At 43.7% G+C, this 26,039-nt stretch overlaps 1 protein-coding gene across 3 annotated transcripts in view; it reads left to right on the top strand.

The window, feature by feature from the left end:
• Positions 1-21,083, top strand: part of acvr1ba (activin A receptor type 1Ba) — a 34,343-nt gene extending 13,260 nt beyond the window's left edge. For 2 of the 3 annotated variants that reach the window (XM_060938467.1, XM_060938468.1), the window contains exons 2-9: positions 4,882-5,121; positions 5,219-5,461; positions 5,548-5,778; positions 6,464-6,631; positions 8,382-8,538; positions 8,626-8,750; positions 10,944-11,074; positions 11,167-15,339. In XM_060938467.1, coding sequence (XP_060794450.1) covers positions 4,882-5,121; positions 5,219-5,461; positions 5,548-5,778; positions 6,464-6,631; positions 8,382-8,538; positions 8,626-8,750; positions 10,944-11,074; positions 11,167-11,292 — 1,421 coding nt within the window. In that variant the 3' untranslated portion in view covers positions 11,293-15,339. Of the gene's footprint in view, positions 1-4,881; positions 5,122-5,218; positions 5,462-5,547; positions 5,779-6,463; positions 6,632-8,381; positions 8,539-8,625; positions 8,751-10,943; positions 11,075-11,166; positions 15,340-20,771 lie in introns of those variants that run through there. The other variant, XM_060938469.1, reaches the window with a different exon arrangement.
• Positions 21,084-26,039: the final 4,956 nt, after the last annotated feature.

Below are 26,039 nucleotides of genomic sequence, written 5' to 3'. Positions count from 1 at the left end.
TGAATGGCCGCTGGGTAAACAGAATAACCAAATTAATCACAGGTACGGCGTGGACATGGCGCCAGCGCGGAGGATTATGGGTAATTTGCAGAACCGAGCCATGCCGCCTGATGGGAAAAGTGCTGTATTAGTGCAGTGATTAGGAGGAAATGGCACAAAGTTGTTTTTCCCACTTTATCTGGGCCTGGTCACCTCTGTGCAATATTCAGGAAATTCCTGGTGCATGTGAACAGTTAACTTGGATCCGCTCCACTGGCAGTTACTGGCAGTACACTTTTTATGCCTTTAAAGAACACAGCCATACTGTGTGTACACACTCCTTCGCTCGCTGGCTCGCTCACTCACTCCTGTTCTTGCGCTCTCTCTCTCTCTCTCTCTCTCTCCATTGTTTCTCAGAGGTGAGCATTATTGACATGACTGTTTAAATATTAAACAGCGTCAGAGCTCTCAAATTAGATGAGTCAACAGTAGTAGCAACAAACACTCTCGCTTGTACACATATGGAAGGGTGTGGTCAGGGCACTGCGGGGTCATGTCTTGTGCAATCCATGTGTGAGAAATGAAGCGGAAGTGCATTGAGTTGAGTAAGATCGGTGTAAACCCTGTCTCTGGAGTCCAAAGTGTGAACGCAAGTAAGCAAACCCCGAAGAAGGGAGTGCGTGTGTGTAAAAGTACACGTGTACATGTGTGCTGAGGACAAGATCTACTAATATAAGGCTTGTACAAACATCAGAGGCTGGAGTGTGTTGACAGATTGAGACCGAGAAGTAGAGATTATAGTTTAGCAAATCTGCAAAAGAAATAATATAAAGTTCTCGGATTAACCGATTTTATATATCGCTGCCTTTGTTTTTTGTTCTCGTTCTCCCAGGGCCATGTCGCCGTCACGCCTCACGGTTTTCAAATCCTGTTATTTTCGAAAACCAGTGCAATTTGTCCTAAGTGGCCCACCATTGTTGGTGGCTGAGCTCTGGGGCTGATAAGAGCAGGGTGTGAATGAAGCGTGACAGGCAGTTCTGCTCTCCTCCTCCCTTTCCCGCAATGACCTCAACCTCCTGCCTGAGCCGCCTCCGGGTGCCAGAGACACCGGGCCCCTCTCTAATCCCAGTCTCTGTCAGTCAGCTCGACTGGTTGCAGAGACAAAAATTCACACCAGCGATGACGGATCAAAAATAGAGTTAGAAAACATGGCTTACGTGCCAGGATAATGGGACGTGTCTGTTTGGATGCCCTTGAAAATCAGAGCAGCTTGTTAAGCGATCTGCGTGAAAGTAGACGTTTAAAAACACGAAGTGGAATAGTACGACTTCAAGAGCGTACTCTGTAATCCCAGTCTAAGTTCGCGTTCCAATCTCTGTCCAAAATTGTTTTTTAAAGCAAACTTGCTGCCGTGCGTGTTGACGTATTGCTCCGTGCTGTGAGCAGCATGCTGCAGTGTGCTTCAGCTTCAGTCTGTTTGGGTTCATCTGCAGTGGCGGATTCGGTTTCATGTTATGCAGCCCGGTGGTAAACTGGTGCCTGCGTTCATGGCCTCTGCTTGAACCAACAGTGACACCTACTCAATTCCACGCCCTATGTTGTTGACTTTGCATGCCCCCTGGTGGCAACCGGCCTGCACCTGCAACGATCTTTTACCGTGGTCCGTGAGTTTATCATCTGCATCTTCTCATAGCCTACTTTTAATTTTCCTCATAAAGGATCGCATCCTGTTTAAAGGATGGATTTCATTCCGACATTTCTCTTGTGCTGCTTCTTCGTTCACTTCAGCGGCAGCAACAACCAGAAGAAAACACAGTATTTAAAATCCCAAATGGTCAGCTTATTGCAAGATAAGCACATCCTTCTTTTTAGCTCATCTGGCCATAAGGCCGACGAGCTGTTGCCATGGACGGACGATGGACGCCACGCCATCCATCATCCACAATTCAGTTACATCATACCTCCTCCATCAGTTCTCAACGGATTTCCGTTCCGATTGTTTTGTTTGAAAGAACTCCTCACTACGCACAAAACTTGGTCGTTGTTCTGTCAAATTTTTTGCTAACGAGTTAGTGACTAGGCCACATTAATGATTTTTTTTTCCCAGGCCTCTCACTAGAATTTTATCTCGTCTCATTTCTCACCCAGTTCCAGTTCTGGGTGGATCTTTGCTGCGTTCATGTGCTATGGGAAGATGATATTTTCCAGTTGGGAAGTGGTATTTACCAGTGTGTTGTGTTCACATGCTTTTGTTGTTGTTGACAAATTAAAGATGGTGGACCAGATTCAGAATCAGGCCTGTTATTTGGCTAAAACAATTATAGATTGCCTTGTTCATCAGCTGCAGCAGGAATATGAGTTATCAAAAGTCAAAAGGTAAATAATGCTGAATATTTCCTCATCATGACAAGTAGAGATTTTCTTAACACATTGAATGCCACGCAGTTTTTGGAAATTTGGCTGTAGCCACAATGAGAGTAGCCAGTATCTAGATCATTGTTGGCGTTCTTTGGACAGCCACAGAATATTTTGTATTAGGCTATAATATACATATTATAATAATATAATATACATAACATGACTCGTTTAAAAGGTGAGAGTCAGCTTTCCGTAGGTGAAAACCACTTCTTTCTTGGTTCATAAGCTAGTCTTGTACCGCTCGCCGCCATGTTGAAAAGGTTAAAGTTCATCTCATCTCGGCAACTCGTGTATCAAAATTTTGTACGAGTTGCCCAGTGGAAAATACCACAGGAGGGGGCGTTCATGTGTGCTTTCCATGTCGGCGTTTGGTATTTACCATAATTCCCATAGCACATGAACGCACCACTTCCATTGAGGAACTTGGTTTTTTTTTTTTTTTCTTGCTGTAAACAACTTTATTTTCAGTTAAATCGTATCTCCTCCCGGGCGGCACGGTGGTGTAGTGGTTAGCGCCGTCGTCTCACAGCAAGAAGGTCCTGGGTTCGAGCCCCGGGGCCGGTGAGGGCCTTTCTGTGTGGAGTTTGCATGTTCTCCCCGTGTCCGCGTGGGTTTCCTCCGGGTGCTCCGGTTTCCCCCACAGTCCAAAGACATGCAGGTTAGGTTAACTGGTGACTCTAAATTGACCGTAGGTGTGAATGTGAGTGTGAATGGTTGTCTGTGTCTATGTGTCAGCCCTGTGATGACCTGGCGACTTGTCCAGGGTGTACCCCGCCTTTCGCCCGTAGTCAGCTGGGATAGGTTCCAGCTCGCCTGCGACCCTGTAGAAGGATAAAGCGGCTAGAGATAATGAGATGAGATCTCCTCCCTCAATTCTCATTGGATTTGAGTTCTGATTGTTTCGTTTGAAAGAACTCGTCATTCTGCACAACACTTGGTCATTGCATTGTCAATTTTTTGCTAACGAACTGCTAATTAGGTCACCTTAACGAATTTTGGGACTTCTCATTAGAATTGTATCTCCTCTCGCAGTTCTCACCCGATTTCAGTTCTGATCGATGTTTTGAGTAGATCTTCCCTCGAGGAACAAACCTTGGTCATTTGTTTGTCGATTTTCTTCGAAACAATTTGTCTACAACTTTGCTTATTTTCGGTGAAATCGTGGCCCCTCCCTCAGTTCTCGATAGATTTCAGTTCTGATCGTTTTATTTGAAAGAACTAGACCTTCTACACAAAACAGGTTCATTGTATTGTCAATTTTTTTGCTCACAAATTAGTAATTAGATCAACTAAACATTTTCTTCTGGCTAGAATTGTCTCTCCTGTCTCGTTTATCATGCCAATTCAGTTCTGTTCGATGTTTGTTTTGGGTCGATCTTCCCTTCCTTGGGGAACAAAGTTTAGTCCGTGGTTGATTTTCCTGTTGTAAACAAATTGTCGTGGAGGTTGGTCCTCTTTCACGTTGTCACATTTCAGTTCTGTTTGTTTTTGTAGTCATGGTTGTTTTGATGGCGGGCCAGATGAGCTGCTACGTCCTTGGCGTTCTGGTGTGTTTGTTTATTTGACGTGAACATTCTGGAGAATTTCCTGAGTATTAAGTCTCATCCCAGTTTCAGTGGTTTCCATCTTTCAAATGTAATCTTTAAGGAGGAATACAACAGTAGTTGATTGTTTTGGGGTTGAAGCGCATATCACGGGTAAATTCAGGAGCAAGATCAATGTAATTCTCCTATTTTATATTAAACTTTGGTCAAATATCTGTAACATTCTGCATTCTCTGCAATTTTTTTACCTTGCGCAATACCAGAAAAATTCAGTTGAAATCGAGCCATTTGAGGCGAATTGGTCCGCATCTGAAAATCTTGGCATTTGGATTTCACATTGATTTTCGTGACGTCGCGTGCGGGACGCTTCCTTCTGAATCCTACGTCAGCGCTGGTTTGTTGATGAGAAAATGACCTGGTGGTTTTCTGCAAAGTTCTTCAACGTTATCGCGTAATTATTAAAACGGTTAACAGATGTATCGTAGGAGGGTGTAGCAACACCGATCTTGATGGGATTAGTACTCATCGTTTCCCAAAAGACCGGACAATGAGAGAGAAATGGGAGCGCTTGGTCTATACAGGCTGTGCACTGAAACCGTGCCACAGCCTGCTGGCGCTTCCGCAGGTGACGTCACGAATCTGGCTCCAGACTCCCTTGGGATTTTTCCAGACACGTTTTGTTATTTTATTTTTTTAGACAGCAGAATTACCCTTCTGGATGAGTGTGTAAAGGGACATACTTTCATATAAAAAACCGAAATTTGTCCAGAATATGCCCTTTAAGGAGGAATACAACAGTAGTTGATTGTTTTGGGGTTAAGAGTGAATGGCATGTATGAGATCTGACCAGCTATAATTAAGTTGTTGTAAGAATGCAACAACATCTGATCCACTTATTTTGTTTCTCTCTCTCTCTCTCTCTCTCTCTCTCTCTCTGCAGCTTTGAAGTGTAACTGTACTAACTGTGAAAAAAGTGGCTATGAGTGTGAAACAGATGGGGCCTGCATGGTCTCAACCTCCTACATTAAAGGCCAGGAGCAGCATGTGCGCATCTGTATTCCACGTGAGAGTCTAATCCCACCTGGTCAACCGATCTACTGCCTGAGTGCTGAGGGCGTGCTCAACACACTCTGCTGCTACACAGACTACTGTAACAGCGTCGACCTGCAGGTCCCGACTGGTGAGCAGCTCAGAAGACGTCGCTGTGTTGATTAATTAAATGGTTGCTCTTTTGTATCTTACTTTGATCCAGGTTTTAACTGCATAATCTGTTGCAGGGGTGCCAGACACCGGTGGTAGCTGGGGTCCGGTGGAGTTGGTAGCAGTCATAGCAGGACCGGTCTTTGTTTTCTGCCTGTTGCTGATCATCGGCGTCTTCCTGTTCCAGCACCACCAGAGGACCTACAACCACCGGCAGAGGCTAGATGTAGAAGATCCCTCATGTGACCACCTTTATCTCGCCAAAGATAAAACCCTGCAGGACCTCATATTTGACTTGTCCACCTCTGGCTCTGGATCTGGTCAGTCCCGCCTCGTTTCTCCCGTTATAATTCCAGAGGGTTTGTTCCAGGACTTGTGTGACCTTGTTTTATTGCACGTCCTGCAGGTTTACCTCTGTTTGTGCAGAGGACGGTAGCAAGGACCATCGTGCTGCAGGAGATTATCGGGAAGGGCCGCTTCGGGGAGGTGTGGAGGGGGAAGTGGAGAGGAGGAGACGTGGCTGTGAAGATCTTCTCCTCCAGAGAGGAGCGCTCCTGGTTCCGCGAGGCTGAGATCTACCAGACGATCATGCTCCGGCACGAAAACATCTTGGGCTTCATCGCGGCAGACAACAAAGGTACATGATTGCGTACTAAATCCAGGTTTAAATCATGTTAAGCATGATTATTCCTCGTTTGTGGGTGGGGGTATACTGGTTTACCTCTGTCCGTCCATCCGTCCGTATTTCCATCTGTCCGAAACACACTTTTTCTCAGCAACCACAAATTATAGCCACTTGGTACCGAGCTTCAGCTTGGGGTTCGATACCATGTGTACCGTTTTCAGTTCTGTCGCACATCCACTTCCTGTTTACTGACTGAATGTATTTACAAAACATGTAGCGTGGATTTACACAATTTTCCTAACACTTTTCTCAGCAACTACAAATCACAACTGCTTGATATTTGGTACCGAGCTTCAGCTTGGGGTTCTATACCATGTATACCGTTTTCAGGTCTGTCGCACATCAACTTCCTGTTTACCGACTGAACGTATTTCCGAAACATATAGGGTGGATTTTGACGCTATTTCAAGAAGCAAAATGACAGTTTCCCAGGATGCTGTTTGAAATCCCTGGGGAGAGACACTGCTCTTTACTTACTTGTTTCAGGGTTCATTATTTGTTGAAGTCAACATTTATAATAAGCGTCCTATTCCTTCATTTGCTTGCATTCTGATATAACCGAGAGCAGGGGGGGAGGATACGTAAGTGAGCAGTAGCTCACAGCTGATCTTATTTTTTCCCCTTTTTCCTCCTGTAGACAATGGCACGTGGACTCAGCTGTGGCTGGTCTCGGATTATCATGAACACGGCTCTCTGTTCGACTACCTGAACCACTACTCGGTCACCATCGAAGGCATGATCAAGTTGGCTCTGTCAGCCGCTAGTGGTCTTGCACACCTGCATATGGAGATCCTCGGAACGCAGGGTAAATACAGATCCATAACCACACACCCTTTTTGTACAACCCCAATTCCAAAAAAGTTGGGACAAAGTACAAATTGTAAATAAAAACGGAATGCAATCATTTACAAATCTCAAAAACTGATATTGTATTCACAATAGAACATAGACAACATATCAAATGTCGAAAGTGAGACATTTTGAAGTTTCATGCCAAATATTGGCTCATTTGAAATTTCATGACAGCAACACATCTCAAAAAAGTTGGGACAGGGGCAATAAGAGGCTGGAAAAGTTAAAGGTACAAAAAAAGGAACAGCTGGAGGACCAAATTGCAACTCATTAGGTCAATTGGCAATAGGTCATTAACATGACTGGGTATAAAAAGAGCATCTTGGAGTGGCAGCGGCTCTCAGAAGTAAAGATGGGAAGAGGATCACCAATCCCCCTAATTCTGCGCCGACAAATAGTGGAGCAATATCAGAAAGGAGTTCGACAGTGGAAAATTGCAAAGAGTTTGAACATATCATCATCTACAGTGCATAATATCATCAAAAGATTCAGAGAATCTGGAAGAATCTCTGTGCGTAAGGGTCAAGGCCGGAAAACCATACTGGGTGCCCGTGATCTTCGGGCCCTTCGACGGCACTGCATCACATGCAGGCATGCTTCTGTATTGGAAATCACAAAATGGGCTCAGGAATATTTCCAGAGAACATTATCTGTGAACACAATTCACCGTGCCATCCGCCGTTGCCAGCTAAAACTCTATAGTTCAAAGAAGAAGCCGTATCTAAACACGATCCAGAAGCGCAGACGTCTTCTCTGGGCCAAGGCTCATTTAAAATGGACTGTGGCAAAGTGGAAAACTGTTCTGTGGTCAGACGAATCAAAATTTGAAGTTCTTTATGGAAATCAGGGACGCCGTGTCATTCGGACTAAAGAGGAGAAGGACGACCCGAGTTGTTATCAGCGCTCGGTTCAGAAGCCTGCATCTCTGATGGTATGGGGTTGCATTAGTGCGTGTGGCATGGGCAGCTTACACATCTGGAAAGACACCATCAATGCTGAAAGGTATATCCAGGTTCTAGAGCAACATATGCTCCCATCCAGACGACGTCTCTTTCAGGGAAGACCTTGCATTTTCCAACATGACAATGCCAAACCACATACTGCATCAATTACAGCATCATGGCTGCGTAGAAGAAGGGTCCGGGTACTGAACTGGCCAGCCTGCAGTCCAGATCTTTCACCCATAGAAAACATTTGGCGCATCATAAAACGGAAGATACGACAAAAAAGACCTAAGACAGTTGAGCAACTAGAATCCTACATTAGACAAGAATGGGTTAACATTCCTATCCCTAAACTTGAGCAACTTGTCTCCTCAGTGCCCAGACGTTTACAGACTGTTGTAAAGAGAAAAGGGGATGTCTCACAGTGGGAAACATGGCCTTGTCCCAACTTTTTTGAGATGTGTTGTTGTCATGAAATTTAAAAATCACCTAATTTTTCTCTTTAAATGATACATTTTCTCAGTTTAAACATTTGATATGTCATCTATGTTCTATTCTGAATAAAATATGGAATTTTGAAACTTCCACATCATTGCATTCCGTTTTTATTTACAATTTGTAGTTTGTCCCAACTTTTTTGGAATCGGGGTTGTATTTCATCAATATAATTTTACATTATGTGCTAATATGATTTTGGTTCTGGTTTAAAAAAAAAAAAAGCTGCATTGTATTTGTTTGTTTAAATGGCTCGTCTTGTAGGAAAGCCTGGCATTGCACACCGAGACCTCAAATCTAAAAACATCCTGGTGAAGAAGAATGGCACCTGTGCTATTGCGGACTTGGGCCTGGCTGTACGCCACGAGTCCATCACTGATACTATTGACATCGCCCCGAATCAGAGAGTGGGCACCAAGAGGTACTGCTTCATCTAATGGTGAAAATGTTTGCAAGGACACATTTAAAATGGTTTGAATAAACACCACAAACCTGCGTTGTTTTACAGATACATGGCCCCAGAGGTGCTGGATGAAACCATCAACATGAAACATTTCGATTCGTTTAAGTGTGCTGATATCTATGCCTTAGGACTCGTGTACTGGGAGATAGCGAGACGATGTAATGCTGGAGGTAAGACCTTGTGGCCAAGGGTTATCTAAGAAAGCCCTATGGGCCTATGTTCTGTTTTGACAGTTGTGCACGGAGTGTCTCAGCTATGTGCTGTTCAGACATCGAACCAAAGTGCTTCGGTTTGTTTTTCTTGCTACTGTTCAATCTGCAGTCCAGCAGATCTCTGTGGAATCAATTTTGTGCCAAAATGTTCATACAATACTTTTGAAATATCAAACAAAAATGACAAATCAAAATACAAAAAAAACCCCCAAAAAAGTCAATTTTTTTAGACTGGCAAACAAATTATTCGTGTAATCGTGCAAAATATCAGTCTATTACTCTTCAGAAACGTTTTATTTTTGTTCCGCGTCTTTCTCAGTTTTGTTTGACGTAATTCATTTTGGTTGCGATTCCAGCTTTTCTCGTTTGCGCTCCCTGACTTTTTGCTTGCAGTTTTGGCACAAACTTCACGTGTGGGTGGGCTGTCCAGGAATGCATTCCCATTGGCTAACTTGTGTTTGACTGACAGCTACGCTCAGCGATTCCCCCGGAAGCTGTTGCGGCCATTTCCTACTCGGATTTTGGCGGACTGTTTGACGAGTGATCGATCCATTGACGGTAAACAAGGACGGAGTGGACTTCAGTGGCGACTATGATATTGAATTTACACTTTGTTGAATTAATTCAATATCATAGTCACCACTGAAGTCCACTCGATCCTTGTTTACCGTCAATGGATCGGTCACTCGTCAAACAGTCCGCCAGAATCCGAGTAGGAAATGGCCGCAACAGCCTCCGGGGGAATGTCCAGAGACATGCAGGTTAGGTTAACTGGTGACTCTAAATTGAGCGTAGGTGTGAATGTGAGTGTGAATGGTTGTCTGTGTCTATGTGTCAGCCCTGTGATGACCTGGCGACTTGTCCAGGGTGTACCCCGCCTTTCGCCCGTAGTCAGCTGGGATAGGCTCCAGCTTGCCTGCGACCCTGTAGAACAGGATAAAGCGGCTAGAGATGATGAGATGAGATGAGATGAGATGAGATGAGATGAGAGATTCCACTCAATCTCGTTGTACACAGCTTATAGACAACTCAGAGCTACGCGTCTCGTCAGCTGTCAGCTCATGTCCGACTCAATCTCGTGGAATAACTGTTTAATATTAGGTTGTTTATACTATTAGATATTTTGTTTATACTATTAGATATTTTGTTAATACTTAGCCATACATATTAGGGAAGGGAGGATGGAAGCTGGAATTCTTATCTCTGTTTGTTTATGTACTTCATTTATTAATTTTTCCCACCACTCCCTACTCTTCCCACCACTGCCTCCCTCCCTCTGCTACCGTCTTCCCTCCCCCACTTCATCTACTCTTGTTATACCTGGGCTTCTGGGATGGCGTGGTCAGCCCCATCCTGTCTGGCTGTCAGGTGGGACTGGCGTTGGTTGGTGCCATTGGGAGGGTTGATGGGTCAGGGTTCCCCTCCGGGTCAGGGTCCCGAGGTTCTCTCGGCGCCCCGCCCACCCCACGCATGCACTCTGATACCTGCCTATTCTTGGTATTGCACAGCGCGCCTTATCCTCTTTTAAATGCTCTACACATTAGGAAGCACACACCATTTGTCCACCTTAGAAGAAAGAGAAAAAAAAAAAGATATTTTGTTTAGTGGCGGCACGGTGGTGTAGTGGTTAGCACTGTCGCCTCACAGCAAGAAGGTCCGGGTTCGAGCCCCGGGGCCGGCGAGGGCCTTTCTGTGTGGAGTTTGCATGTTCTCCCCGTGTCTGCGTGGGTTTCCTCCGGGTGCTCTGGTTTCTCCCACAGTCCAAAGACATGCAGGTTAGGTTAACTGGTGACTCTAAATTGAGCGTAGGTGTGAATGTGAGTGTGAATGGTTGTCTGTGTCTATGTGTCAGCCCTGTGATGACCTGGCGACTTGTCCAGGGTGTACCCCGCCTTTCGCCCGTAGTCAGCTGGGATAGGCTCCAGCTTGCCTGCGACCCTGTAGAACAGGATAAAGCGGCTAGAGATAATGAATAATGAGATTTTGTTTAGCCTGTTTCTGATTTTTCTATTCAGAGGGTGTTTTTGTTTTTTAATTCTCAGATGTTGTATTGCACATGTTAGGATTTGCCAGTGTTGCAAATTCCAAGCATGCTTTAGCCATTCTTTATTGTTAAAGCTTGTCCTGACTTGTTTTTCTTCTTTCCAATAGGTATCCATGAGGAGTACCAGCTGCCGTACTACGACCTCGTGCCCTCTGACCCTTCCATAGAGGAGATGAGGAAGGTTGTGTGTGACCAGAGACTGCGTCCCAATGTGCCCAACTGGTGGCAGAGCTACGAGGTATGAACTGTTTAGCGCACCATCATTCTAAATATCATTTTTAAAATCTTTAGTTCTGATTGACATTGTGTGTGGGTTTTTTTTTTTTGAAGGCCTTGAGGGTGATGGGGAAGATCATGCGCGAGTGCTGGTACGCTAACGGGGCAGCCAGACTCACGGCCCTGCGCATTAAGAAGACTCTCTCGCAGCTCAGTGTGCAGGAGGACGTTAAGATGTGACGCGCACGTGGGCTGCTGCTCCCCCTGAGACGCACGCTCGGAGCGACCTGCCAGTTTCAGACACGGTTTTATAAAGTTGTGACAGGGGCTACCTCACCTTTTTAGCCAAAACTACTGAGCTTAAGGCCACTCCAGCCGTTCTTCAATCCCTCCACTGGCTCCCGGTCCAGTCTGTCTGCGTCCGTCTGCGTCACGTCGACTCTACACGTCTCCACTGCATGGACAGTTAGTTTAAACAGGATAAACTCATTAACTGTGACGGGACACCGTCGAAAATGGACGATTGTGTGCTAGGTTGTATATGCGGTCTTATTTTGCGTGTCTCCTTTACGCCATACAGTATGTTGTACTCTGAATCATAGCCTGTTCTCCACTATGGTGGTGGGATTGCGTTTCCTGGTTTTATCTGCTTTTATCATAGAGAGGGAGAAGCAAAAGAAAAGGAAGAGCGAGAGTGAAATTCCGTGGCGCTCGGTTGCAGCGTCGCCTCGCCGTTAAAGGAAGTCGGTTGCGTTCGGGGAGTTAGATGGTTGCCGAGAAAGTGCTCATGTGAATCGAGACTCGTTTATTTAACTAATTAATATTGTGACCTAGACTTACTGTACAAAAAGGCATGTTTCTTATCAGCGTTAAGATTTGTGTGCGGTTGACTGTTTAACAGGGATTTTTTTTTTCCTTCCCTTTTTCTTCTCTTTAAATTTACCCCCGATTTATTTATTGAATTCTTTCTTTTTATGTAATGTAGCTGTTCAGGACACTGTGCGATTTAGTGCTCCTTCAGGTTAAGGCCATTAATGATGTATACAATATATAATGCTGTGCAAACATCAAATTCTTGGCAAGAAATGTAGCATAATTATGTTAAACTTTTTTTTTTCCTTCCACCTCCCCTTTCTTTTCCCTCCCTTGCATTTTTTTTTTTTTTTGAGCATGTGCTATACGCAACTGGCCTTCTGTTGATCGGATTTTATGAACTGCACTCTTGCTCTTTTGGGGACGTGGCAGAAGGCGACTGATCGTGCCACTTTAAGACGCACCCTGTAAACGGTCCATGTAAAGTAATGCATCAATCTATCTGCTTATTTATAAAATAACGTTTATAATCTGCAACTTTCTATGATTTCATCATATATCTTATCACTTTTAATTCAAGCCAATGGGAAGGTACTACTGACTGCTCAGTTCCTTGCATGAATGAAAATCTTTAAGCTTGTAAGTTTCGTAACTCTGTTTCTGATGCGCGTAGCTTCGTATGCCAGTGTATCTGATATTCTGACCCGTCTCTCTAAATGCAGGAATTTGCACTCGGTCCCAGTGCGATCTGTAGAATTCTTTGAACAGCAATGCAATGTGAAATTTAGAGAGTGTGTGTGAGAGAGAGAGAGAGACCTCCAGGCTCTTTGGCGGTTTGACGAAGGGCATTCAAGGTCTCCATCACAGTTGAGAGAGCGCCGTGGATGAATGCACACATGAATCTCAGTAGTCTTTACGTGTAGTGGGTTTTTTTTTTTGAGTATAGATTAAAGGAAAAGGCAACTTTTGTACAAAATCACCACAAATAGATAGATAAATATATAAAGTAATCGATCATGGAATTTATAGAGAAAGAACAGACCGCATAACAGTATCTTTTAACTTTTAATAATATGGGCTTGCGCTGAGCTCAGCGAAGATGCGTTCCGCCATATTGATCTACTGCGTGACGTCATGCGGCCCACCACTGAAAAGAACTCTTCAGTGCTTCATGGTAATAAGGTAAAAAACCAGTACAATCGCTTCTTCAAAGTTTCACCAAATGGTTTTATTTATGCAACTTAAAGCTCATAATACTGTAGAACTTTGGTCGAGTAAAAACACGGAGCAAAAACATGGCTGAATCCTGAATGACTCCTATTTGGATTTGTCCTACCAAGCCTACTGCGCATGCGCGAAGCGGCTCGGCTCGGTTTTCCCTTTCGGGCGCTCTCGTTTTCTGTTAGAATTTGGTAAAGAAAAAAATAAATAAATTAGTGCTGTCAAAAATGTCGCGTTATTAACGCGTTAACTTGACTCAATTTTAACGGCGATAATTTTTTTATCGCGAGATTAACGCTCTGTGACATGATGTAGGTTTTTCATAAGCTTTTGAAACTGCCAGGAACCTGGAACACAGACTTTGCTTAGAAAAACGATAGCAGCTAGACTGTAACGCCCCGCACAGCCAGAGTCCTCTGTCACCACCCCCCAAAGAACCAGCGCGGGCAGGGCGCGCTAGCAGAGATGGGATTTATGGCTCTTTGATGGGATCCGCATCTTTGTGATCCGTTCTTTGAAAAGAGCCGTTCAAAAGACTGGCTCATTCGGCTCTTTTTAAATATTTATTCAGTTTTAAGAAGACAGCGTCTAAAGAAGCCAGATCCCTCTGAACTGTAAACTCAATGCTATCCCAGAAATCCTTCCTGTAATATGCAAATTTGGCCGCCTCTGATTGGACAGCGCGACGCATCAACAGGCAGAAAGTGTAAAAGTACAAAATGTGTTAAGTGAGCTGAAACAGTAAAGATCAGATTCAATGCAATATTTATCAACGAACAACTTAAACTTAATATAATAGTGTACTTTATATTATAATCAAGCATGTCAAGCCTACCGTCACTGTGTAACCTGTCTCTCTGATTAGAGACTTACTCAAGCAGTAGATCACTTCACTCATGGTTCTCTTGCTAGCCTCGGGACGAAGAGCCCCGGTGCTCAGCTTAGATTTCACTTTACAGTGGCTGTGTCAAGACGTGTTATGCTTTGCAATAAAAAAAACATTGGTACAAAACAAGCCCATTCACTTTTTTATGCTGGTAAGAGAATTACAATGGTTTTTCGTGTGACAAAAATGTGCGATTAAATTGCGATTAATCGCGAGGTAACTATGACAGTCGCGACATTAATCGCGATTAAATATTTTAATCGCTTGACAGCAGTTAAATAAATATTATTTACCAGCTTACCGGGTCTATGAACATAAATCTGACAGCTGACAAGGTCGGGATATAAACGAATCGAATACAAGCCACCCGCTGGGACTCCTAATCACAGTGATCTGTCTGTAAACACTGTTTTCATGGGCCCAGTGACGTCACAGATCAGAGGGAGGCGTATTAACGAAAGATTCTGATTGGTTTATAGTTGCCCACAATCTCAAAATGGCTGCCTCCTCCAACTTCGGCTCCTCTGTGTCAATTCATGATTTCAAAGTTAAAAATATTTTTTCATGTTCGATATATAATGGAAATAATTAACGGAATTGATTACGTATATGTTTTTCTCCTATTACACACCTGGTTTTGTACAAAAGTTGCCTTTTCCTTTAACACAAGTGTCTATAGCATGAGGAGAAAATAAACTTGTCCAGGAATCTTGCTTCGAGTCTTAAACAGGCTGCTTTGGGGATGGAAGGAAGGAAGGAAGGAAGGAAGGAGAGAGAAAAAAATAAACGGTTAACACTTATGATATTGCAACACTTTCTGTCATACGTTTCTGACACAATAAGGTTAGGTTACTAATTACGCAACCTTTCTTTGTACCAAATTCTATCTTGTTTGCCATTTACCAAAACGACAGACAGCAGTACTGTAAAAAAAAAAAAAAGTCAAGTGTGTTTGGGGTTTTTTTTTAAATCACTGCAAGATATAGAACAATCCATCTTTTTAACAACATCCTCCGAGTCGAGCACTGGAATTTTTGTTTTGACTAATGAAAGGAAAAAATGGACTTGTCGCCACCTTTTCTTATTTATAACTCATGTGTTTTGCAGCTGGAATTTTGCTTTTGATTGTGAGGACATGCTGCATACTCTTTTCTACAGCAAATACTTCTGACACTTGGAGGGACTTTACAGCAGATGTTAGTCAGGCCACTTACTGGAAGATAATCGCACTGGTGTGGAGACTAACTGCCCTTGTTTGGTTTGTCACAAACTGGATGCTGTAATTTAAACCAGATGTTAAACCCATGCTAAATGCAAATTCATTTGGGGATTTGTCGAAATTGTACAGAATACATTTTGTTTTCTTATCTTCATGTCTGTGTTTTCTTTAAGAGATAAGAGGCATACCTTGTTTCCATTGGCACTTAAACTTTCAGTCAATTGAAAAAATAGCTATGAGGACTGGTCTCACACACACACACACACACTCCATGATTAAAACGAGACTGCAAAACGAAAGGAATTTAATTGAGTTGGTGGAAAAATATGAAAAACTGATTGCCAATGTTTCAGGGTACGGAGATGGATGATAATGAGCCTACAGCCCCAACCCTAATCATTTTTGTATATTATGTCTTTTAAAACAATACACATCACCACAAATCAGCTTTACAGAAACCCACTATTTTCTTTGGACCCCTAACAAGCAAATAGTGCCGAGGGAAAAACTCCCTGAAATGATATCGGGAAATCTTGAAAGGAACCCGACTCAAAACAGATCCTGTCCTCTTTTGGGTAACAGTGTGTTTTATGAGTTATTACACTTCCACAACTGTATACTATAAAATCAAACCGTGTGTTTAAAGGATGTTCAGTGAGTCAGAGTCCTGGGACGAGCAGAGGACAGTATGATTTATAGCAGAGCTTCGTACTTAAGAGAATATGGTAATGAATCAACCTGATGCATTTTTGATGGTTTTTGCGACCGTCCGGTGTACATGTACACTACCGTTCAAAAGTTTGGGGTCACTCAGACAATTTTGTGTTTTCCATGAAAAGTCACACTTTTATTTACCACCATAAGTTGTAAAATGAATAGAAAAAATATAGTCAAGACATTTTTCTGGCCATTTTGAGCATTTAATCGACCCCACAAATGTGATGCTCCAGAAACTCAATCTGCTCAAAGGAAGGTCGGTTTTATAGCTTCTCTAAAGAGCTCAACTGTTTTCAGCTGTGCTAACATGATTGTACAAGGGTTTTCTAAATCATCCATTAGCCTTCTGAGGCAATGAGCAAACACATTGTACCATTAGAACACTGGAGTGAGAGTTGCTGGAAATGGGCCTCTATACACCTATGGAGATATTGCACCAAAAACCAGACATTTGCAGCTAGAATAGTCATTTACCACATTAGCAATGTATAGAGTGGATTTCTGATTAGTTTAAAGTGATCTTCATTGAAAAGAACAGTGCTTTTCTTTCAAAAATAAGGACATTTCAAAGTGACCCCAAACTTTTGAACGGTAGTGTACCGCCACAGGGAACCCGATCATAAGTGCAAGGCAACGTCTCTCATAAACACTTGACCAGTGGACAAAGAAATTTATATCTTTATTTCCATAAGATAGATGGGTTTTATCCAGCGCTTATTTTTATTTTTTTTAATAATGTGCGATTATTTACGAACACTTTTTATGAAAAATATTCACAACAGTTTCATATGAAACTAGTTAAAACAGTTTTATTAATCCACTAGCTTGTTGGACAGTTGACAGTTTCTGTCGTGTAAGGGTGATCGATGGATGTAATCGCAGGAAGAGTTTTATTGAAAACACGCAAGCAAACAGATCCAAAACGAAGACAAAGGCAGTGGCCAAAAAAAGAGACAGGATATCCAAGATAATACAATACTCACAGTCTAAGAACACAAACACGGTCAAGACCAGAAAAGTGATACAGAATACAAGGTTTGGTAACATCAGGGTACAGAGCTGAGAGTCCTTATATATATATATATATGTATGCGCTGTGATTGCACTGTAATCAGGAACAGGTGCATGGTAATTAGTCCTAATGGCACTGAGCAGATGTAACCAGACAACTTTTTGACATCAAGTTTGATATTCCGTGCACGTAACAACCTGCCAGAAAAACAGCAGGAAAAGGAGGGAAGTCATAAGGTGGTTTTTAGTTAAACACTGAAAAGGACAGGAAATTAAAAACAAATCTCATTATTTCACACTGAGAAGGGAGAATATCAAGGGTTTTACATTTTTAATTTATTTAACACTGAAAAGAAAGGAAAATTTCATTTTCTTTTCCTCGTTTTCACGAAAGGCACCAATCATTTTTGAGAATACTTTAAGACATCATAAGACTTATGTGATTTGTTTTTGTGTGGCACAGTGTGTGTAATGTGTGTGGCTGCCACACACACTTTCTGTTAATCTACCCAGCACCATGTAGATCATGTAAAAAAAGATTTTAGAGTGTGAAGTGTCATGTCATGCTGTGAGTTGAGCCATTTTAAACTGAGATTTTAGAGCACACACACACACACACTTTGCCACACACACTTTCTGTAGATCATGTAAAAAAGATTGTGCAGCGCGAGGTCTTATGTCTATTCCAGTTTCTGTCGGTGACCTTCTGCCACAGCTGAGGAAGCACACTTTGCATTTTCTCTGTGGAAATGCAGTCTAGTTCCAGCTTGTGCTTTCTTTTTAGCATTACGTTACATTACAGGCATTTAGCGGACGCGCTTATCCAGAGCTACGTCCAACACACCCGGAGCAGGTGGGGGTTAGGTGTCTTGCTCAAGGTCACTTCAGCCATTCCTGCTGATCTAAGGAATTGAAACAGCGACCTTTTGGTTCCAAAGCTGCTTCTCTAACCTTCGATATGTTACACAATGAGGCATACTTCTTTAAAAACTGATAAATTTGGTAAAATACTTGTAAAACTAGCAAAACTATGATGTATACAGAGAATATAAACAGCTGAGTTGCTCCAAGCGACCACTACATGACGTCATCATGTACATCACCAGTGCAGGAAGCCCATCTGGCATTTTAAAGAAGATTCGTTTTTCTCGAACACTATTTGGTCTCTGAAAATGAAAGTTTGATTTTTGAAATCTGTGACGAATTCTACATAAAATAAGTCTGAGACTAAGGGTGTTTTCACACTTGGTCCCTTTCAGCCATCTAACCGAACTCAGATCGATGACTCAGCATTTTTTGCGCATATGTGAACACTCCAACCGTACCCAGACCCCTTTAAAGCGAACCGAACTGAGACCACCTCAGGAGGTGGTCTCAGTACGGTTGGCTAAAAATCAACGGTACGGTTCGCCTAATCTGCGCATTGTGAACAAAAAGCGCACCGGGTTCACTTCGCCTTTTTCACTGTAGTTTAACCTTCTTCGTTTGCCGTAGTTGGTCACGTGACTATAGCAGGGAAACTCAACTTCCTTTTGGAACTTACCACAGCCGCTGGAATAAATTTATTTTCCTTAATCAGCACTATTTTGATCAAAGAATACAGCAGGGCAAGCATGGCAGCAGACATTTTGATTCAAGAGAAACTTACCCAGAATTCCGTGCACTGGGGGTCGGAGGGCTCTAGAGGACCTGGTGTGAACAGAAAGAGGACTGAGGCCCCATCAAAGCTTAACTGGACCAGAAAGAGAACCCAGTCCTCTTCGTAATAAATTCACAGTGTGAACACAAAAAGAACTGAGTTCTTTTTCTGTTGGTCCACTTTTTGGTCCACTTAAAGAGGACCGAGTCTGGTTCCTTTAAAGGGGACCAGGTGTGAAAACACCCTTAAACTCAGCTACATTTGAACAAACCAGAAAAATAAAGATGCAAAAAATTTATTTTATAATGAACACGAATTAGCACGTCTTCTCCTCTGCGGATGCTGAACCTCTGTCGCCATGACACTGTCCTCAGATACAATCATCTCCGTTGGTTTGGCACGTCCAACACAGTAATTCTTGGATCAACAGATGTACGACCTTGGAAGTTGAAGGCGCGAACAACCATGGCTGACCTCAAAAAAGCTGGAAAGAATCTGTCCATGCTGACATGAAGCTATGGAATTTCACAGAGGAGGCAACTCAAGACCGTGCTGAATGGAAAGATCTGCTGAAGACTGCTAGTCACACACACATCTGATGTGTCAACTGACTCAAACCGGATAGTGAGTGAGTGAGTGAGTGAGTGAGTGAACAACCAGTCTTGGAGCGGCACGGTGGTGTAGTGGTTAGCACTGTCACCTCACAGCAAGAAGGTCCTGGGTTCGAGCCCCGGGGCCGGCGAGGGCCTTTCTGTGTGGAGTTTGCATGTTCTCCCCGTGTCCGCGTGGGTTTCCTCCGGGTGCTCCGGTTTCCCCCACAGTCCAAAGACATGCAGGTTAGGTTAACTGGTGACTCTAAATTGACCGTAGGTGTGAATGTGAGTGTGAACGGTTGTCTGTGTCTATGTGTCAGCCCTGTGATGACCTGGCGACTTGTCCAGGGTGTACCCCGCCTCTCACCCGTAGTCAGCTGGGATAGGCTCCGGCTTGCCTGAGACCCTGCACAGGATAAGCGGTAATGGATGGATGGACAACCAGTCTTTGAAACATGTAAATTTCCATCCATCCATCCATTATCTGTAGCTACTTATCCTGTCTTACAGGGTCGCAGGCAAGCTGGAGCCTATCCCAGCTGACTACGGGCGAAAGGCGGGGTACGCCCTGGACAAGTCGCCAGGTCATCGCAGGACTGACACATAGGTGGGGTTTGCATTAGACCGTATCAGCGGATCATCAGATTAACGTTTTTAAAACGATTAGTGTGCACACAGCAACGCCAATACACGGATACGCTCGGCTCCGCAGGTATCCTGCGCTCCAAATCACTCCGCCCTGAACAGCGAGTGCCCTCTGGAGGGTGCGCACTCTGGCCCTGCGCAGCTCACAGAGCGCGCAAGTGGAGTGCACGAGCAGTGATTTGGGACTGAGCCGCTGTGTGTGTGATCTCAGTGCATATCGGGCATGCGCGTCACTTACCACTTGCAAGTGGAAGGATGGCAAGCCTAAAGACAATCATAACTACACAATGGGCAGTATTTGCATCAGTATTTGCAGTATTTTCATACTTTTATACTCTTTAATGAAAGGTGATACAAGGCGGAAGTCCGCACCGTTTTTCAGCAGTCGCGTCACATGACCAACGCCAGCGAATCAGGAAGGTGGATGTCACAGTGACGTTGTCCAATGACGACGCCAGCTAGAGCTCAGCACAGCGTATCCGCGTATTCTCAATGTTTACACAGCACCGGACCAGACACGATCTGGATTGAATACGTGGACCCTGACGGATTCCCGTTTCCCGGCGTTTCCAGGCGTTTTAATGTAAACGGACAGTGCATCCGCGAAGAAAACGAGACAGATACGGTCTAATGTAAACTTGGCCTTAGAGATGAACAAACATTCACATTCACACCTACGGTCAATTTAGAGCCACCAATTAACCTAACGGGCATGTCTTTGGACTGAAGGGGAAACTGGAGCACCCAGAGGAAACCCATACAGATACGGGGAGAACATGCAAACTCCACACAGAAAGGCCCTCACCGGTTGCTGGGCTCGAACCCAGAACCTTCTTGCTGTGAGGCGACAGTGCTAACCACTACACCACATGTAAATGTAACTGTTTCAAATATCTTATGTCTGTATAAATCAGTTAAAATGCAAAATAAATTTATCAGGCTGCATAATTAATCTCTGATGCTTTTGATCGACAGATCACACCCGTGAGATTAGCAAATCCATGATGAGGAAGCCGACGCTGGACCGACTGCTGGCCAGCCGAGACACCGACACTAAAAACTTTGTGAGCTTCATCAGTAAAGACTCGATCCAGAAGTCTGATCCTGGACCTGACCAGGCTGAAGCAGAGGAAGGCGTGAACATGGGACCGAGTCTCACCTCCGTGCCTCCCGTTCTGTCTGTTTTCACTTTATCTCTACAGTATTAGGGCTGGATCACTACGTTCAGTTTTTCCTGCAGTTCTATTCTTGGATTTGTTTGTAAATTAAACATACGCTGATGTCCCATTACTGTCTGTCTTGTCCCACTTCATGTGATGGAGTGATACAGAATTGCTTGATTTATTTATCTTTGATCAGTCAATTCCATTTTTTTTTTTTGAGTAATATGTGACACTAGAAAAAAATTGCCAGAATTTTCCTGCTCAGGAAATTGAAGAGGAACTAATTCACTCTTTCTGCTAAAGAACTGTCAGCATAAGAATTTTTTTCCCCAATATCCAGTACTGTCCAAAAGTCTTAGACACCCGGATTTTTTTTTCATACAAACTTTGTTACAGATTTCTCATCTCATCTAATCTCATTATCTCTAGCCGCTTTATCCTGTTCTACAGGGTCGCAGGCAAGCTGGAGCCTATCCCAGCTGACTACGGGCGAAAGGCGGGGTACACCCTGGACAAGTCGCCAGGTCATCACAGGGCCGACACATAGACACAGACAACCATTCACACTCACATTCACACCTACGCTCAATTTAGAGTCACCAGTTAACCTAACCTGCATGTCTTTGGACTGTGGGGGAAACCGGAGCACCCGGAGGAAACCCACGCGGACACGGGGAGAACATGCAAACTCCGCACAGAAAGGCCCTCGCCGGCCCCGGGGCTCGAACCCAGGACCTTCTTGCTGTGAGGCGACAGCGCTAACCACTACACCACCGTGCCGCCCGTTACAGATTTCTATTTTATGATTTCTACATGATCGAGTCACAACATTACAAAAACATTTTAGAGTCCAAACGATCGTCGTCGTTGTTTTCCAGCACAAAATTAAATGTTACAGAAAAAAAACATTTTTTTAACATAGCATCTTCCAGAACCAGCGACAGTTCTTCTGGACACTTTGACGGTCTGACTCGCTTATTCATTTGGTGCAAAATGAAGAAGCGAGTGTGACAGTCAAAGTGTCCAGAAGAACTGTCGCTGGTTCTGGAAGATGCTCAGTAAAACCTACAGATCATTTCCGCATAAAACTGCACTCATTTGACCCGAGACTACTGTTTTTGTTTTTTAAAGAAAAGGATCGACTCGTCTCATTGACTTTGTTTCAGTTATTATGGCTTACTGATTACGGTTTATAATATTTTTTAAATGTCAAAACATTTCATTTCATGACTCTAAATTGGGGCGGCACGGTGGTGTAGTGGTTAGCGCTGTCGCCTCACAGCAAGAAGGTCCTGGGTTCGAGCCCCGGGGCCGGCGAGGGCCTTTCTGTGCGGAGTTTGCATGTTCTCCCCGTGTCCGCGTGGGTTTCCTCCGGGTGCTCCGGTTTCCCCCACAGTCCAAAGACATGCAGGTTAGGTTAACTGGTGACTCTAAATTGACTGTAGGTGTGAATGTGAGTGTGAATGGTTGTCTGTGTCTATGTGTCAGCCCTGTGATGACCTGGCGACTTGTCCAGGGTGTACCCCGCCTTTCGCCCGTAGTCAGCTGGGATAGGCTCCAGCTTGCCTGCGACCCTGTAGAACAGGATAAAGCGGCTAGAGATAATGAGATTTCATTTCATTATTTTTTAAGCCATTTTTGGTCGACAGCATTTCTTTTCATGTGCCTCAGACTTTTGCACAGCACTGTATAATAAAACGGTCATATATTGTGAAAAACGTTTAAAAAATGTAATAGAAAAGTATTTAAACAATAGCATTATTAATATTTAAAATAGCCAAAAAGAAGCTTTATAGAGTTTTATTTTAATGACTAACCAGCACAGTCGTTGTCCCGCTGACTTGAGGCCAGGCGTCGGTTTTCTTTTCTGTGTTTTTCCCCTCAGAGAGAGCGAGCGTCGATGTCAGAGCAGCTTGTTTGAGCTCATCTGGACCTCAGCTGTGATTGAAATCACTGATAAGTATGAGACACAACTTTGCAAGCACAACCCTGCTCCAAGTCTCTCTCTCATATACACGTACGTTACATTACAGGCATTTCGCAGACGCTCTTATCCAGAGCAACATGCAACGTACCCAGAATGACAACATACTTCAGCCATTCCTGCCGGTCCAGGAGATTGAACCGGCGACCTTTTGGTTCCAAAGCTGCTTCTTGAACCATTAGGCCATGGCTTTGGTCCCCACAATGTGGAAGCATTTAAAAGTGTCAGTGCTGCAAAATCAGCTGCAGGGTTTGAAGCAGATACGCAGAACCTCATTCTCATCTCATTATCTCTAGCCGCTTTATTCTGTTCTACAGGGTCGCAGGCAAGCTGGAGCCTATCCCAGCTGACTACGGGCGAAAGGCGGGGTACACCCTGGACAAGTCGCCAGGTCATCACAGGGCTGACACATAGACACAGACAACCATTCACACTCACATTCACACCTACGCTCAATTTAGAGTCACCAGTTAACCTAACCTGCATGTCTTTGGACTGTGGGGGGAAACCGGAGCACCCGGAGGAAACCCACGCGGACACGGGGAGAACATGCAAACTCCGCACAGAAAGGCCCTCGCCGGCCATGGGGCTCGAACCCGGACCTTCTTGCTGTGAGGTGACAGCGCTAACCACTACACCACCGTGCCGCCCCGATACGCAGAACCTTTATTTTTAAATACATTTCTGAGTGGATAGTATCTCCATCCTTGACTCTTGTATGCTCCACCGCAAAGTTGGCATTCGAGCCGCCCCACTGAGTCAGCCAACCCTGAGTGCGTGACGTCACAGCAGGAACCGGTTTTAAGGCCGAGGCCTTTGACAGCTATAGACCAAAGTCATATAAATAAAAATTTATGGTGAAAGTAAGAAATACCGTTACCGACTCACTCAACTAAAGACTGATTTGACTTCATTGATTATGGGTTGACTCTCATTAAAACAGGATAGGTGTTATAACTTATGCAACGTACATGTACATGCATGCATTTTCACTGATAAAACATAAAAGGCTAATTAAATAATCAGATGAACTGAAACAATCACATTCTGAAGCAAATTAAATAATCTTATACTGCTAACTTAAACACACAATACAAGTTACATGTATTAATCTAAATGCAGGTAAACAATGAGTGTTGCTGTTTTTGTTGTTTTGTATTCAAATGAGAGTCGTGTCTTACCCGTCTGTGTTCTCGCTTCTTGAAGGTCAATCTTGTGGCCAATTGTTTTGAAACAATCTGACTTTCAGTTGTTCGTTCAGTTTTCCGTTCATTCGCTTCTTCCGTGTAAGGGCGAGATATTGCTGCTGAGGCAAGCATATCCAACGTAGAAATCAGACAGCTGGTCCACTCATTCTCCATTTTCTCCATACTGAGTACTCCGCCATTACTGCTCGGCTCAGGCAATTACTAAAATCCGGGACAGGACGGGACGTCACATCACTGGTTTTAGCAACAACCGCATGGAGGACCCGTCCCAGGTTTTAGCAACAACCCTTGGCTCACGCTCTGGGAGAACTGGTGCTTTCTTTTCTTGTAGTTTTCTTTTCCTTTAATTGTCGGTACTGCACCCTCTTTCGATATGGGCTTATAGCCAACGCTCCTCACCAGATCAGAAGTTTCATACGAGTCTTCAGTAAAATGTGCAGAGCAGAGGAGAGACCACTTCGTAGGCGTCCAACGTGCCCGTGAACTTCTCGCAAAATGCATCCAAATCTTTGCAGTTTGAACATTCTTGGGCCATGAACGCAACATAAATCCACCTTGTCATGTTGCTGCACCCGCCAGCAACACATCTACGTGGCATGGCGATAAATTAACTCAAAATGGAAGATTGAAGTTGCAGTTAGCTCTGTGTTTTAGTATAGCGGAAATGGCGATGAGACCGATAGACTTCCTGCCATGACATCACAAATGTCAAGGTCATTCACTCAGCCCGCTACCTGTATAAATCACTTTAATTGTAAAAATTACTATATTAAGGCTTAAAACTATTCCTGTGCCATTCTTGAGGTCCCAAGGCATTTATAAACAAAAAGTGAGGCCATGGTTCTGTGTATCTCCTTTAAGTTTCAGGATTACAACCTGATGTAGTGTCAGAAGAACTCACATGGATTTGATAAAACCGTATGGCTCAAAAACATCTGTTTTGTCTCAGGTCGAGGTATTATATGTGATCAGCCTGTATTTTGATACAGAGAGAAAGAAAAAAAATCGATATAACTTATAGTGCAATTTTATATTATCGCAGAGCTCCATACTTCAGAGAATATGGTGATGCACGCTAGCAAACAGATCCAAAACGGAGACAGAGTTGAAAAACAGGCAGTGGTTGAGTGAGACACAGACAGAATATCAGAGGGAATACGATACTCACAGTCCAAAAAACAAAACGGGGACAAAACAAGAAAAGCAGTACATAATACAAGGCTTGGTAGCATCAGGGTACAGAGTGTATACTTCACACGTATACTGTGTGTTACTCAGAGTCCATATGCACTGTGATTGCACTCGAATTAGGAACAGGTGCATGGTAATTAGTCCTAATGGCGTGCACTTGCTTTGCAATCTGCAGCTGTGTGCTCTGAGCTCCAACACACGTCTACATGACAGATGCAACCAGACAACTGTTTGACATCGAGTTTGATATTGGATCGTAACTCCATAGCAGTGATGTAAAGTGAAAGCGCTGGTTCACTGCTGTCCACCAGGCACCCAGTAGAGTCACAGCATAATAAAATGTCGCAGTGTTGATTCTGGTGCAGGGTATGCGACGTCAAAGAAAGGAATGGATATGTATTCGTCACTGTGACACGCATCTCATTGTTGGCATCACTGTCACAAGACAATGCAGCGATTCATTGATGTGAAATACACGACACGACACAATTCCATAGTTCGTTTATGGTGCTGTAATATTATTCTATTCAGGTTGATTTTGTGCCCTTGCAAATATTTTGCTCATAAACTCTAAGAGCTCTGCTTTTAATAGCTATATATTGTTTACATTTATGATCATTTTTATCTGTAGCCTGTTAACTAAAACGGGGCAGTCGAGCAGGAACGTTAGTCCAACACAGCAGCAGAGACGCCTTCA

Source organism: Neoarius graeffei, chromosome 13 (genome assembly GCF_027579695.1).
Source record: "Neoarius graeffei isolate fNeoGra1 chromosome 13, fNeoGra1.pri, whole genome shotgun sequence".
Classification (NCBI taxonomy): domain Eukaryota; kingdom Metazoa; phylum Chordata; class Actinopteri; order Siluriformes; family Ariidae; genus Neoarius; species Neoarius graeffei.
This window is presented reverse-complemented; position numbering and strand designations above follow the sequence as displayed.